This window comes from Astatotilapia calliptera, chromosome 4 (assembly GCF_900246225.1).
Source record: "Astatotilapia calliptera chromosome 4, fAstCal1.2, whole genome shotgun sequence".
NCBI classification, from domain to species: domain Eukaryota; kingdom Metazoa; phylum Chordata; class Actinopteri; order Cichliformes; family Cichlidae; genus Astatotilapia; species Astatotilapia calliptera.
In genome coordinates this window covers 14,541,836-14,557,159 of record NC_039305.1, presented here as the reverse complement: position 1 = coordinate 14,557,159, position 15,324 = coordinate 14,541,836, and the positions used below count along the sequence as shown (strand labels likewise).

General features: G+C 41.1%; 1 protein-coding gene across 3 annotated transcripts in view; it reads right to left on the bottom strand.

Annotated features, from left to right (window-relative positions):
- Positions 1-15,324, bottom strand: part of prkar1b (protein kinase, cAMP-dependent, regulatory, type I, beta) — a 66,945-nt gene that overhangs the window by 17,943 nt on the left and 33,678 nt on the right. For all 3 annotated transcript variants that reach the window (XM_026164970.1, XM_026164971.1, XM_026164972.1), the window contains 3 exons: positions 8,512-8,573; positions 4,220-4,266; positions 1,462-1,620 (listed from right to left, as the gene is read on the bottom strand). In XM_026164970.1, coding sequence (XP_026020755.1) covers positions 1,462-1,620; positions 4,220-4,266; positions 8,512-8,573 — 268 coding nt within the window. The remainder of the gene's footprint in view (positions 1-1,461; positions 1,621-4,219; positions 4,267-8,511; positions 8,574-15,324) is intronic.

Sequence of the window (15,324 nt, the reverse complement as noted above, 5' to 3'; positions counted from 1 at the left end):
AAGAGGTAGTTTGAAAAGTTAAATGGGAACTCTCTAATTTATTCGGAATATGGTATTAGGAACATTTGAGGAAGTGTTTAGCTGGGCACAGACACACACATGGACAATATTTAGTCATTCTAATAACAACCAATCTGTGCGCGTGTGTGCGTGTGCACTTATGAGCAAAGATGAGGGCAAGGGCACAGTTCCTTGTGTTTCCAGTTTAAACATTTCGACATTCCTGCTAGATAAGCTCCCAGAGTGGGAAGTGCAAGAGGAGGCATTAATATTGACTTTTTTTACTCCTCTTCTCACTCCCTCCCCTCATTTGGCTTTCTTCATCTAAGAAGAGATGTAGACGCATTAAAATGGGAGGATACACTCCTCTGTGTGTTAAAGCGTATTTAGAGTATAAAAAAGAAAGCAAATGTTTTAAGTGCTTAAGGAGCCTTAAGTGGTTGACTGGGAGGAAATACTGCAAGCAAAGAACTGTGATTGATGACCGTAGAGAGCCTACTAATGGGATGTAGATATTATTTGTCTACAGTGTCATAGTGTGGATTTGTTTTAATGTTTAATATTTTCAAATATACCATAAAATTATGATAGCATATCTTTTCCAATTCATGGGTTAAATATATTTAAATACCTACCTACCTACAAATAACAAGCTCTACAGACCTAGAACCCCTTTGGTTATTTGTCTACTACTGTTAAAATGCCCAAAACGGAGTAATAGCATTCCTCTTTAATTATATAATATAGAAATTTCCATAGTGCTCAAATGCATACATTTATAGGTAGCCAGTATATCTATTTTAGTAATCAAGAGAGTAACACGTAAAGAAGAAGAAACTTTTGGCTGCTCCCTTATACAAAAGGGGGTCACCCTATCAGCATGTTTGATTTGGCAGAGTTTTTGCACTGGCTAGCCGGCCTAACCACAACCCTTAAGGGCTGTGTGATCAAACCAAGTGTCTTTAGCTTGTTAGTCAAATGTGTAAAGCATTACACTACGAAGAACCACAGCAAGCACTTTGTGTCCCAAAACTGTCATACTGTAATTTCACTCACAAGAAAGAAGATATTCAGTACTCCAACCTGTTTCTTTGCCGCTTATCTAACTAGGGGAAGAAGGAGAGCTGAAGCCTATCCCAGCTGATGTAGAGCAAGAGGCAGTGCACAGCCAAGGCAGATCCGACTCCATCACAGGGAAACGCAAAGAAAGACAGACAACCGTACATTCGCACATCTACATCTACAGCTAATCTACAATCATCAGCAGGTTGGAAGCTTTTCTGAACCTACACCACCACAGTACAGCCACAGAAAAAAATATACAGCTGTACTGATGTGTGCACAGTGGAAGCAATTTACCCATCAAGTTTTGCAATGTATGGTTGCTACAAACCAGCCTCTTGCATATTGTTACCATGGAGTTTACAGAAATACTGAGAGTCATCATGACGAAGTTCATACCATGAGGATGCGTCGGTAGCTGTCTCTGTCGATGCCCCACAGTTTCAGGTCTGTTTTGGCCTTGACGGTGGCAGCTCTAGGAGTCCCGTAGATGAGGGCCAGCTCTCCAAAACTACCTCCTTCTCCGATACTGGTCACCCACTCACCATTCACATACACCTGCAGACAGAACAAAAGCAAAATTTATAAAGAGGGTCATATATAAGATGAGATGCTTCTGAAGAATACAAACATTTTCTGGGTACAGCTGTTTTGAGGTAGGAATTTAAAACTTTCTGCTATTTCAGCTACCCATCCAAAGACACTTTATCCAACACTTGGCCCACCATTCCCCCATCCCCCTTCAGTTTCCGGGCTGTTTGATTTTCTCACTAGGCTTGTCCCTAAGTATTTGATCCCCACTAAGCCCTCAGATGAGACCCTCTAAAATGCCCTCTATCCCTACCATCTCTCCATCAATCCCTTTTATTTTCTTTGTCTTGTCTTGTTAGAGTCATCCCTGTGATTTGGAAGTGATGGGAGGTCGGAAAGCTGTGTGGATTTGTTCGGGCTGTGTGTCATCTGAAACACACATTCTCATGATGCTTCATCACTTACATGTGCAGGAACACACATGCACAGCTCTACTGAGATCAACCACTGTAGCTCTACAGACAATGCAACCTCAGTGAGACTCATTCAGGCTGTCTCTAGGGCTGTTACGGTTTCAGCTGTCGACACACTATCCACTATCTTGTTGACTTAATAACACAGAGAGAGGCAGAGGGAAGCAGGGTTTATTCCTCTCTGGTGGTTGTTGTGAATTGCCAGAATTGTTGCAGGCCATTATTCATGCTCTGAGTAGACCACAGGAGACTCATCCTTCACTATACAGTGGCATGGCTTCAAAGAGATGCAGAGTGCTGACTTTGGTTACGTCAAGCCTAGAAGAGCAATTAAATGAACGCTGAGAAAGAGTTACATCAGAGCATACAGGTAGCATACAGGCTTTTTAACAGTCCAGTCCTCAGGTATCTCCTGACCTATGAGTCACTGTTTCATCCTCACTTTTGTACATGTGGTGTCATAAAGTTTCATGAACACTCTGTTGCAAATCCCGGATAGACAGAGCTGCTTTAATACTTGAACGGGAGCAAGAGTGAAGTTACTCCCAGTCGGGGCTGAGATGACAGAACAGAAAAGTTTGATTAACATGCTGTATGCTGTCTCTCACAATAAGTGAATTTTCAAGAGCAAATCGCATGTGCCTGTGAATAATTAAAGAACCAATGAATCAAATTTACTGGAAGGGTTAGATGAGTCCATACAGGTAGGTGCAGCAAAAAATCTGCATCTGTTTGGCATGATGTAATTAATTTCATTGCCAAATCCACTATAAAAATAAAATAAGCTTTCCTTTAAAATGACTGTTAAGGTAAGTAATTTCAACGATTACCCAAATAATTGTGATTAAACAACTATCAATATTTAATTACAGCTACCATTTCTTTGCCCTGATAAGATCATCTTACATTTTGGCATGAAAGCTGTAATTTCTTTAGCGGTGCACGCATATAAATACAGGCCGTAAGTGAGGAGATTTGAGTGCAGACATGGAGGGGTGTTTACAGTAGTGGCAGTGGTTGTCAGCGTTCAGGCAGTTTATGGGATGCTGGCAGATTTACACCCCAGCTTAATGAGAGACATCTCCACACTTTAATAACCTCGGCACTGATCTTGAAGCAGTTTAGCGCCTGGGCTTTGGCTGGGAGGCAGCAGCTGTCTGTAGAGATAGAGGGGTGGATGGCACGATGGTGATGAGGTGAAGGCGACACAAATGAACACGAGGTTTGGACAGGGGTGAGGTTGAGGGTAGGAGTGCAGGGTGACAGGGTCCTGGCTTTGGGAGCGTGTGGTGTCAGTCCAGAGGAGACGACCTCCGGCAGAACAAAAAAAGATGCACAGACTGAGCAGATGCAGATGTGGACTTAGATCAGATCAGAATTAAGAAATCTTAAGAGGGAACTTTATAAGATTAAACAGGCAAACTTTGTCTTGATTGTTGTAGACAGATTTTTGAGTTTTTCCAGATATTACCAACTATCTTTGCATCTAACGTGAATATAATCTTGAACTACATAAACAACCATGGATCCTTACTCTTACACAGGAATCTAAAAATAGCCCCACAACTTATCAAATGATATTTGACAATTCACTTTCTGAGGGTTCATTGCTACACCATCTTTCTATCAAGGCACCATCTCACTACTCCTACACTTACTTCTTCCTGCTCAGGTGGGTCAAACTTCAGCCAAGCTTGCCAACCTGCTTCTCTCCTCTTGCCCACTGTCTCTGTGCTCACTGTTGTAAGCTGATAAGGTCACTTCCTGTTTAACTAGCTTCTGTTTTATCTCCCTCCATTTAACTCTATCGCTCTGTGTCAGGCTTGCTAAGACAAAAGATCTCTCAGTTTGTGTGCCTCTCACAGCCAGTTCAAATCTATAGCAGTGCACAGATTGTCATCAGAGTGGAAGAGACCTTTGAAAAGAACAAAACATAGGGGCAATCCTACAACCTGCCCATTGTTAGAAGGAAATTTTATCTCTACGTGAGTGAAGAAGGCTGGGTTTTTCTACTGAGTCACAATCCTTCTTATAGACTACACATGAGACAGTAAATAAAACCATACTGGAATCCCCTTTAATTTAAATATTTTGCTTTGACTCATTCAAAGTACAAGTAAGAGTGTACTCTAAATGTGCTCTGACCCACTTACGTCCACTTCGCCTTGGTCAATCACATAGAAGTTGTCTCCTTCATCACCTAGAGGGGAGAAAGGAGGAGAAACACAGGTGAGCACAGATAAGACATCAATACCTGCTAGCTTTAAACCATTTAGAAAGCTTCCTTTACTTGCTTTTTTCCCCTTTTACTTTCACCTCCTGTTTATTTCTCAAATGTGGACTTTTTAACCAGTAAAAGGTGTCCCTATAATGTTTTCTTGTAAACAAATCTAGTTATGTTCTTCACAGAATGTATCCTTGAGGCCAAACAAACACATTGCTTCATTAAAAAAAAAAAAAGATAAGCCTCTTAAAACTGCTTACTAGCATGCAATCTTCTCTCCATCTCTATCATCATTATCGTCCCCTGCAATTAAGTGTGACACTTCGCTTGTGAGCGTCCTTGTGCATGAACACAAATAAAGAAAAAGAGAGCATATTCATAAAAAAGTAGTGTTCAAAGAGGTTTAAAAACTCCATCAAGAACCTTTAAACTAAAATTGAAGCATTATAGGATTAAAGTATTTTTGAAGCCAATTCACACAAATAATTTGAGAAACTTTGGGGATTTGTGAATACTGGAATGTCTCTGTTTGGTTCTGGGCCCTCTCCGAAAAGCCAAAGAAACAACAAAAAAAAGAAACTGTTGGGTTTCTTGTCTGGATGTTATTTTTGTTCAGATCTTCAATTACCTACTTCAAGCTTCAGGGCACACCCAGCGTCAAAAGTGCTACTGCCTTCTCCAGAACGCATATTTCACTGGGCCTGCCAATATATTTGTGATATAAGGCTCTCACAAGCAGAAGAGTGCAACTGCAGCAGTGTTCATTACTGGTTCTTGGGTGGCTTAATAATGCAAGCTCTGAAACCAAAGTGTCTGAGCATGCATAGCTAGATCCTTCTGAAGTGTAAAGAACAGAGATCCATAGTATAGCAACCAACCACAGCCAGCAGCTTAATTTATTTAGTTCCTTATATTAAAGAATACCGCTTGTTATATTTACAAAGCTTGGAACTAAATGTGCTGTCTGGTCTGATGTTGTGTCACTGATATAAGTGTGGTGGGATTTCAAAGCGAACAATAACCCTCGAAGCGAGTCATGGGATCCGGATGGTTAATGTCCGTTAAAAGCATCTAGTCTGGAGATAAGGCTAAAAAATGGCAAGTGTTCCTTTAATTATGCTATCCATTACATAGGGTTCAGGGGAAATTATTAAAAAGGACTGACAACCACAAACATGAGCAGCGCAAATCTCTCCCCACAACTCCAAACTGCAAATGCAAATCCATTCAGAGGTACATACAGGTAATGATGCATGAGTCCTGATGACACAAGTATGCATTTGTGTGCATTTAGCAGATACAAAGTGAGCTTGTATGTGTGTGTGCTTGTGTTTCTGTGTGCATGTTCACCTAAAGAGTTGAAAGGCTTAGAGCACCCCGTGAGTAAAGTTCACAGGAGTTCACACGGCTAATTAATACTGAGTGGAGGGGGCTCATTAATCATACAGCTCTATTTGTCACACAAAATGCTCCTTGTCTATCTGAAGGTCTGTCCCAGTGGAAACCTCAGACACACACATATATACACCTACTCACAACCTGCTGCAACCTGGCCCTTGGCTATCTCCCTCTGTCTGTCTCTGTCTCTCTCTTTCATCTCATCTATCGGTCTTTCAGTTCCCTCTCACTGTGTCTTTCTTTTCTCCTGCTCTTCCTGTCTTTTATCACTTTGGTGCCCAATCCTTTGTTTTGCATCATTTCCAATCCCTCTGTGAGTGCAAGCAAATATTTGACCATAATGCGCACACACAGAGACACACTCACACACACAGGCTTTGTTTCAATACAAGCTATTTTAGGTGTTATGCTGCGACTCGAAAAGGACAACGCTGGTTGCATCCTCAGTCTCTCAGGTGCTTTGTAAACACAATGTCAGCATTAAAGTAAACATGTCCATCATCAAGTTGATTTCATCTTCGAATATTTTTTCCCTCATATAAAATTAGTAGGGCACCAAGGGCAATACTGCTATTCTGCATTTTTAAAGAAAGTGATCTGGATTTGATTCTAATTTTAATGCCATCTTTCTTTGATCGACTTCTACTTTTATGCAAAGTTTCATTATAGTCTTTGCATAATCTTGCTGACAAACAGAACAAGAATCAGCGCTGAAAACATCTTATTACTATTAATTGAAACAGTTTATGTCAGGAACAGCGGATGAACTTCTCTATAAGCAATATATTACAATGAAAATAGCTCTATGCTACATTTTGCATGTTATAATACAGTAAATCACCTCCTGTTTAAATCCCACTCAAACCTTACAGTCAATAACTCCCAGCTGTGTCTAAACAGTGTGTGAGTGGTCAGTGGCGTGGTTGGTTTCTTGATGGTGTACAGTAGTCCAGACGTTAGCAATGACATCAGCACTGCATATAGTGTATACCACACTCTATAGTGTATATAACAATGGACTGTCTGGGACTGGGACTGGGGCCCCCAGAAAAGTTAGCTAGACTTATTATCACCAAATTAGGACTGATATACTCCTGGATGCTGTCTTAAGAGAAGGTGGGAGAGACTGAGGGAGTGTTTGTCTAACACTAGCAGTTTTCCTGCACCTAGTGTCTGTATGAGTGTGTGTTTGTAAGGCATGCTCCATACATGTAAACTATGTTTTTCTGAGCAGGTGTGAACATAATATTATCTAGAACTGGGAATTTGTGTGAGAGAATGTTTGTTTTCAGTGTTTTAAATATGTGATTAAATGTGTCCACTTCTGTGTTTGATAGGAGCTTGTGTGGAGGAGCGCTGGAAAAATACAGTCTGGACCTGCTGATCTGTGTTCTGTCAAAGTCCAGGGATGCCTAGACTAAAGGTTTTGATGACTGCAGTTAGGCAGAGGAGAAAGACCTGGCATCTGGTGCAGACTGAGGGGAATGTTTGAGTGAGGCAATGAGAGGAAACAGGAGGGAATGTAGGAGTGGCAGAGGAAAAAAAAACAGGGGTTGCAGCACAATTGTAGTATTCTTTAAGATAAAGTCATCGAAGGTAATCAGTGAGAATAGCACTTTAATTGTTTCCTTTCCATTAAAGTGGCTAAGTCCATCAAGACGATGTAACTCCTGACCATGGCAGAGCATTCCAGCGTGTCAAAGATGGCTACAACCACTATGACATCACCAAATGGTTAATCTTGAAGCCTCGAGCTGAGCGTTTTGGCTGTTATAATTCTAGTGCTTTGAAACCAGATATAACAAGCAAGAGTTGAATTTGAGAGTGCAAGGTAACGCCACCCTGAAGCACAGCCTGTTCCATTATCATTTCTACTGTACTTGGGACCAGAATGAATGAAATGAACATCATTCAGTAAGACTAAGAAATACATTAGATAAGTGTTTACTAAGGTCAAAGGTCAAGTGAGCAATAAGGGTGTTCTTTCCATGGACTTCTATACAAGTGTTCTATACCACTGCTGGCCATTAGAAAGAATGTAGGCTTGAGGCACCTTTGCACTGGCTTCTCTTTTCAGACCTTTTACAGATTGTGAATAGATACACATGGTCATAATACACATTTATCAGGTATACCTGTCCATCTGCTTAGGGTGGTCTAAAACTGCAGATCTACTGGAATTTTCCTGCAGAACCATCTATGATGTGTGAGCAGCAGTTGAAAATGCCTTGCTGATGCCAGAGATTAGAGGAGAATTGCTAGACTGCTTCAAGGTGATGGGAAGGCAATGGTAACTCAAATAACCGCTCATTACAACAAAAGTATGCAGAAGAGCCTCTATGATGGACTACAACAGCAGAGGAAACTGAGGCTACAATTACCACAGGCTCAACAAAAACAGAAGATTATAAAAAATGTTACCTGGTCTGATGACTACTGATCTCTGCTGTGACACACAGCAGCAGGGTCAGAATTTAGGGTCAGAACAGTAGCACACCTTTCAGATGTGTTGTCATGGGAGATTTTAAACATGGCTGACAATCTGCAGCAACTGTGTGATGCCATCATGTCAGTATGTCCCCAAATCTCTGAGGAATGCTTCCAGAACCTTGTTGAGAGGAGCACCTCTGAGTGCAAGTTATGACGCTAAAAACCATTTAGGTTTCAAATTGAATCTTTTTGATTAGAATTTAAGGATTGTTTTTGTTCACCAGAGGAAAATAAACAGTAACATATTCCTGCTATAATTAAGTACGTAAACCAAGGTGGATTTTGCTCAGCAGGCTGACTTTAATCTTCATCTCAACAAATATCCATACAGACCTTGCTGGATAACTGTTTCCCCTGCAATATGGGTGACTGGGAACATGGCATCAAATATGTCACTGGAAGACAAAGAGAAAGGAAAAGAGAGAGAGTTAATAACGCATACCTGCTATTATGCTACATTATTCCACCAGTTTTCTGAATTGTTTGCTGAGTTTAATGCCCAAATATACAGTAAACACAAGACTTTTTGTGTAGGACTGGCATTATGGGAAAGACAGCAGCCATCATCACTTTGCAAACTCGATCAACAGGCAGAAAAGGCCAAAGAGACAAGCATGGGAACTCTGGGTGACCCCAATACACACTCAAACACACAGAGAGAGAGAGGGGGAGAAGCTTGCACAAGACACATGAATCTGAATGTGTACACAACTGATTTCTTTGTCCTCATCCATATCCAGCCACACACCCATTATTTCTACTTAGTGCCATCATAAAGAACACATTTATGCCAGTTATAACACACAGTTTAGTCCAACAAACCGACCACAGTTTATTTTATCATCAGTCTACAATATTGTACTTTTTTTTACTCTCCATTTCTGAAATTGTTCATTGCCATTGTTACTACTCTGTTACTACTGGTGTTTATTTTTGTTAAGTAGAAATACTAAACACATCAGAATATTATCATCACATATAAGAATTAAAACATTTCAGCCCCATGTGCCTCTTTACATTGGACCGGTACTGTGCGCAGGCTTAACAATGACTGTTTTGTTTCAGCCCATGATCAAAGCCCATATCTCAGAGTGTATCTTCCTTTAGAGGCACTGAGAAAACAAACAAAGTGATGGCTGTGTCTAAGCACTTAATTTCTGTTTCAGCCCACCAGGGAAAGCGCCTGTTAGACTGTTGCTAATCAGGCTGTTTAAATGCATGAAGCCGCAAAAGCTCCACTGCTGGGATGTGTTGGGACAAGAGAAAACTAAGTATCCTTCCTCTCCTCCTCTCTGCCTGCCTCACACCTTCGGGGTATATTTATCTATCTAATCAGTTGCATACCACCCCTCTCATAGAGAAACATAGGGAAAAAAAGAAAACAATAAAAGAGGGTCAGGCATATCAAAGACATACAAGACCTGCTGAGTGAATGTGGGACAAGTCAGAGCCCATTCTCAGTTGTGTGTGTGTGTGTGTGTGTGTGTGTGTGTGTGTGTGTGTGTGTGTGTGTGTGTGTGTGTGTGTGTGTGTGTGTGTGTGTGTGTGTGTGTGTGTCACTGAATGTGTGCACTTGAGCCAGTCTGTCTGCATCTAAGTGGAACGCTGCCTATGAAAACACACAGGTTTGCGCAAAATGATGTGTGGGTGTTGAATAAGTGTGCACTCCTAACAGTGCACAAGACTACGTAGTACTTGGAAATGAAAAGGCTTACACAGCCAAACTTACAGCACACTACAAACATTAAAAAAAATGTTGCTTTGCATAAACTATGCCATTTTAAGAAGAAAAAAGAAAGTAACGTAGGTCAACAGGTGTTGAGGAGAGATCTGAGGATGTTATTGAGTGGTTTGGAAGTGAATGGACCTGGCTGGTATTTGTTATGTGACACTGAATAAAAAGCAGACTTAAGAAGATGGATTTGGGCCAACTTCACCCACAGGTAGGCTCGGTGCATTGCAGCTGGCCACTGACTCACTCATACTTGAGGACAAGCAGCACACACAAGCACACATTCAAATAACACACTTACTCTTTGAAGTCTGCACGCACAACTAAAGGATGCCACACCCCCATACACCATAATGACGCATGCAACCAATCCACTCACAGACCCACAGTTGTGCAATTTGCCCACTGATACAACAATGCAAAACATATTTTCTGATGAACACTTGCATACTGGCACTGTGACGTGACACGCTCGCTCAAACACTTTGATGATGATGATTAGTCAGTCAACATCTGCACGAGTGCCCTCAACTCTCTTTGCATCTGTGGCCACCTGTGCTTGGCGTGGACTGTGTTTATTCAGGGAGCTTTTGAGAAGTTGGTTTGAGGTTATGTGCAATTTATATTGTGTGGCTTATGAAAATAATTACTTTGGAAAATGCCAGGTTTAACAGTGTAGACCAATTTAGAGGCATTAAGTGAGAAAACATGGAGAAAGTGCTGGAAGTACTCAAAACTCAGAACTTTAAGTTTTGACAAAACTAGGCACATAAGTGGCATCATGGTTACATTCAGCTGTGGTGGTGGTGCGTTGTTGATCACACGGGGCACGGCTAAGGAGGATGGGCAAGACTGGCCCACACTGCCACAGCAAGAGGATCAAAGGCAGTAAACTTGAGTTTACCTAATTACACTTGACCGCCTCTCTCCATCCACTCAGTACATGCATCAGTGAGCGCAACAAAGATGCATATGGAGGTAATTACTTCCCCTTGTCTCTACCCGTCTCTCTTTCCCTTTCTTCGTCCATGTCGGTTCCTGCTCGGTTTTTCTCTACATCTCCCATCTCAGTTACCCCTTTCTTCCTTGTAATTCTCTTGCTGCCCCACCCATTTCCCCATCTCTCGGTCTATCACCCCCTCTCTGCGTGTCTCAAATGAAGTGATTAATCTTGTCCTTTCCGCTACCTGTAGCCCCTCTGACCTTATGAAAAGGCAGAGCAACCCCACTAACAATGAGTGTGCTGTTCTGACAGAGACAGATAGAAGGAGAAAGAGGCAGAAAGAGACCCTGTAGACTGTGACGGGCCTAGGAAGCTCACCTCCACCCAATGGAGGGAGACAAAGCTTCTGTCATGGTTGAGCTATGTGGAGATTCTTCCTTAAAACATACACACATGGATAATCATTCACTCGTCCATGTGTACAGTGTTAAAACAGACCAAAAATTTCATTCATGTAAAAACCCAGATGTTAATTACGCTGGTAACACTGTCACATTAGTTTGATCTCATCTGAATTTTTACCATATGTCCAAACACACACACACACACACAAGTCATGTGCAGCTGACATCACATGGATGGCACATTGCCCATATGTGTCTGTTTGTAGTGCCAGAAGCAGGTGGAGATGACACCTGTGGAATAATGTGAGCATAAAAATAAAGCAGCAGTTCAAGTTCAAAGCAGGGACCGCTAAGGCCAACAGATCAGCGCTTTTATCTAACAGCCTGCATTAAGCTGTGTTGCGCTGAATGTGAAAGGTTGCAACATGTACGCACATTGAGCATGTGAATTCATGCATGTACTGTGTACTGTACATGCAGTTGTGACAGGAAAAGCTTTTACGCTCCTTCACCCTCAGACATGCCCTCAAAAGTTCAGCAACAGCCTATTATTGTTCTCAAACACCCATAAAAATGTGGTTAGCTTGGAGGGATTCAGTCATTAATAAAATAAAATTAAGCGCTCCTTGTTGTAGCTGGACTGCTTGTTGTTCTTACAGGTTGACAATGACAGACTCCCTCTTCGCTCTCCTCTTCCCTCCTTTTTAATCTCTTCTACAGCCCAAATGTTTATTTGTTCAGCAGCAGACATCTTATCTTTACATTACTACATCAACACACAGCGCTGCCATTATACCATTAACACCAAAGGCCTCTTTAGGGGCACGGCATGCCGCCATGTCTTTGTGTTTCTTAATGGGCCGCAGAATGTTGAGTTACACAAGTCCTTAATGGGGAGCCCATCCAGTATGCTCTTTGTCTGGGTAGGAGAGGTTTTGCAATATCTGAAATAATCAACAACTCCACCACATACGGGAACTTCCCTGCTCCAAGTTGCGTCTCAGCTTGGCAGCAATGTGCCACTGGTTTGGCTGTTGCAGCGTTCATGCTGTAAGTGCTTGAAGGATTAATTTCCACTGCCACAGTTGATAGTAATTCAGACTGCTGACTCTGGCAAACCAGAACAATAGTCTTTGTTTTGCGAGTCTAATCATTTCCATTATATAAGCAATGATCTGGGGACACCAAATGTACACTGGCAATGAAAGTTAAAAAATGACTTCCTATGGTAAGACATGTTACAGCCTTTAAGATGCAAGTGAAAGCAGTGAGATGGAAATGCACCAGAGACAATGCCAACATCGTTATTCAGGTTATATGGCTGTACTATCTGCAATTTGGCGTCCAGAACAAATTTCTTCTTCAGGGACAACAAAGTAAAGTAAATAATGTATGCTGCGTACATACTAGTCAACAGAAATTAAGCCACCAAGGGGCAGGTTGCTTAGAATAATACACACAACTGCTCTGAGTTGGCAGCTCAGCCAACAGTCAGGATGATGTGTAAAGCAGGATATTCACAAACATGATCATATGCATGTAAAATGTAAGTTTTATAAACACCATGGTAAGCTAGAAAACTGCTCTGTGAGGCTGACTAAGCATTGTGACATTTAATGTTAGGCACACACAGCCAGCGTTCCTACCATTACCTTTGACACAATTACTTCTTTAAAAAAAGTACAGTTCATCTGTAATTACATCAACATGAAAGCACATTCCCTGACAACAAGCAACAGTATGAGAGAGTGAATGAGAGACAAAAAGGAAGAGATGAGGAAGGATTAATCATAAAGCAATGAAGCATTCAAGGAGAATATTTATGACATAAAAGCTCCAAGCACGCTCCCTTATTCATCACGAAGCACCACCAGCAAGTGGAAGAACCAGGTCATGCCAGCTGCTGCCAATTTCTTCACACTGGCCTTGAGACTCCTAAGGAAACTGTGTCTTATTTGATCAAAACAAACCACAGATATCTCCTCCAACCAAATCAAAAGTGTAATGAATGGCAGTACAAGAGCAGGCTAAACATACTCAAAGATTTTATTCTATTTATAGTATAAAAGTTACACTATAAGTAGTATAGTATGTAAGTGTATATTAAATTTAAAGCTATAATACTTAAACATAAAATTATATGCAATGTTGAACATTTCCACTGCAATTTTAACAATTATTTTTCAACATTTTACACCTACTGGGATGATTGGACCTGAGTACACACGGAAACCTTGCAGCACAGCACAGAGGTGGTCCCAGCCATTCATGCATGGACATAACAGGTCATGGCTAGTGGCAATGAGCACTTAGGGATGGTCAACAATGTGGGAGAGGAGGATGCCAAAGGCAGATGACAGGGGAGAGAAAACCTTCATTTTTTCTCCATTTCTCCATACAATTTAACAGACTAATATTTTTATTTTAAAGATCTGGTGCAGTCTCACATTCACATGGTTTGAAGACTCAGATAGCGTGCAATTTAAATAGTGGAAACCAACAGAGGCAACGCAGTCCACTGTGTTAAACTCACACCTGGCTCCACAGGTTTACAAGGGGTGTAAACGTGAATGCATCCTGTTGCTTAAAAACGTAAACGTGTCCCAGTATGTACACACTAGAGAATCTAACCACCTAAGGGCCAGTGCATTTATGCTGGTGATCTGGTTGACCTGCAGACTTTTACTGAAATGCTGATGAAGGAAACTGCCATTTATGCACCCTGCACTGATTGGACCACCTCAGAGAAAAAAAGAAGGGGTTGAAGACAGACTGTTAAAGTCTAAGCATGTATTTAGGCTCCTAAATCCAATTTATGTGGATTTAAATGTACTCAAATGCCATGGTAAGGCAACATGATTTAAATTAGTTGTGTTTACTTTTTACTTTCAGACATGTTACACAATTTGACATTTATTGACAGTGTAGGTGAAGTACAAACTGAACATCAATGTTACTTTATAAGAGCAAAACTTTTCTGATTCTGAACTGTCAAAAACATACTCGGCTAGTGAGCAAACTACACAGAGTGTTTGACAAACATGTGATATACAAAGTGCCATCATGCAACTGCACTGCTCATGCTTTGGATCCAATCCATTGAAAACTACATTTTTATAACAGAAGTTGTGCATTAGTCCAGTTACAGAACGAGGACACAGCAGAGGAAACTACTGTAAAATCCACCTTATACAACTTTAGACCCCAGCAGTCATTCTCCCAACTGACACAAAAAATGACAAAAGGAACAAATAAGTAAGAGCCCATGTTACTATGGTAACAGGGACAAAAAGCCAGTCTGGAGGAAAAGTCTAACAGACACAGTAGCTTTCCTTAAACCTTTGAACTTAATTGAGTCAGTCAGATAAAATATCAGGTTTAACTGAACTGGAACTGGCGCCTTAAACCCTGCCAGACTGTGGATGTCCATTTCAGATGGACCAATATGGTCTTATCACCTTCTCACATGCCTGGGACCTACAATAGCACCAGTTATTTCCTCTCACCTTATTTCTTCTTGCACAGCGATGTGAAGGTTTAGCGAGAGAAACCACAGAGTCAAGTTTCTTTATGAGTTTTGAGAAGCATCCAGCAGAAACAGGGAGTACCAGACAACTTGGGACTTCTACCAGACCTAGCTTAATCAACACCTTGTTAACACACTTGTTTTTAAATAAACATGCAAACATATACTCATATATGTGCTTACAAACCCTATTTAACGAGAATTTCCAAAGGTCTTAAGAGCTACGAGTGATAATTGTGTAAAAGTAGAGCAATCTCATTTCCCCTCCATTACTGCTGCTTCAAACGCTCTCTCTCCCAGCACGCACAGAGCAAAGGTATACACACTCGGGTTGTTATCAGGAAGGTGAGAGCCAGTGTTTCATGGCAGAGGAAGAAAGAACCAGACTTAGGAGAAAGAGTAAGAAGTTGATGGGAAGATGTGAGAAGAAAATAGGGTGTATAACTTTGGCTGTTTCTTCAATGTTAATTTATGCCCCAAACTTCAAAAAGTTTATAATTGTAACTTTTTTTTATTTTATTACAGGAAAACGCTGAATGAT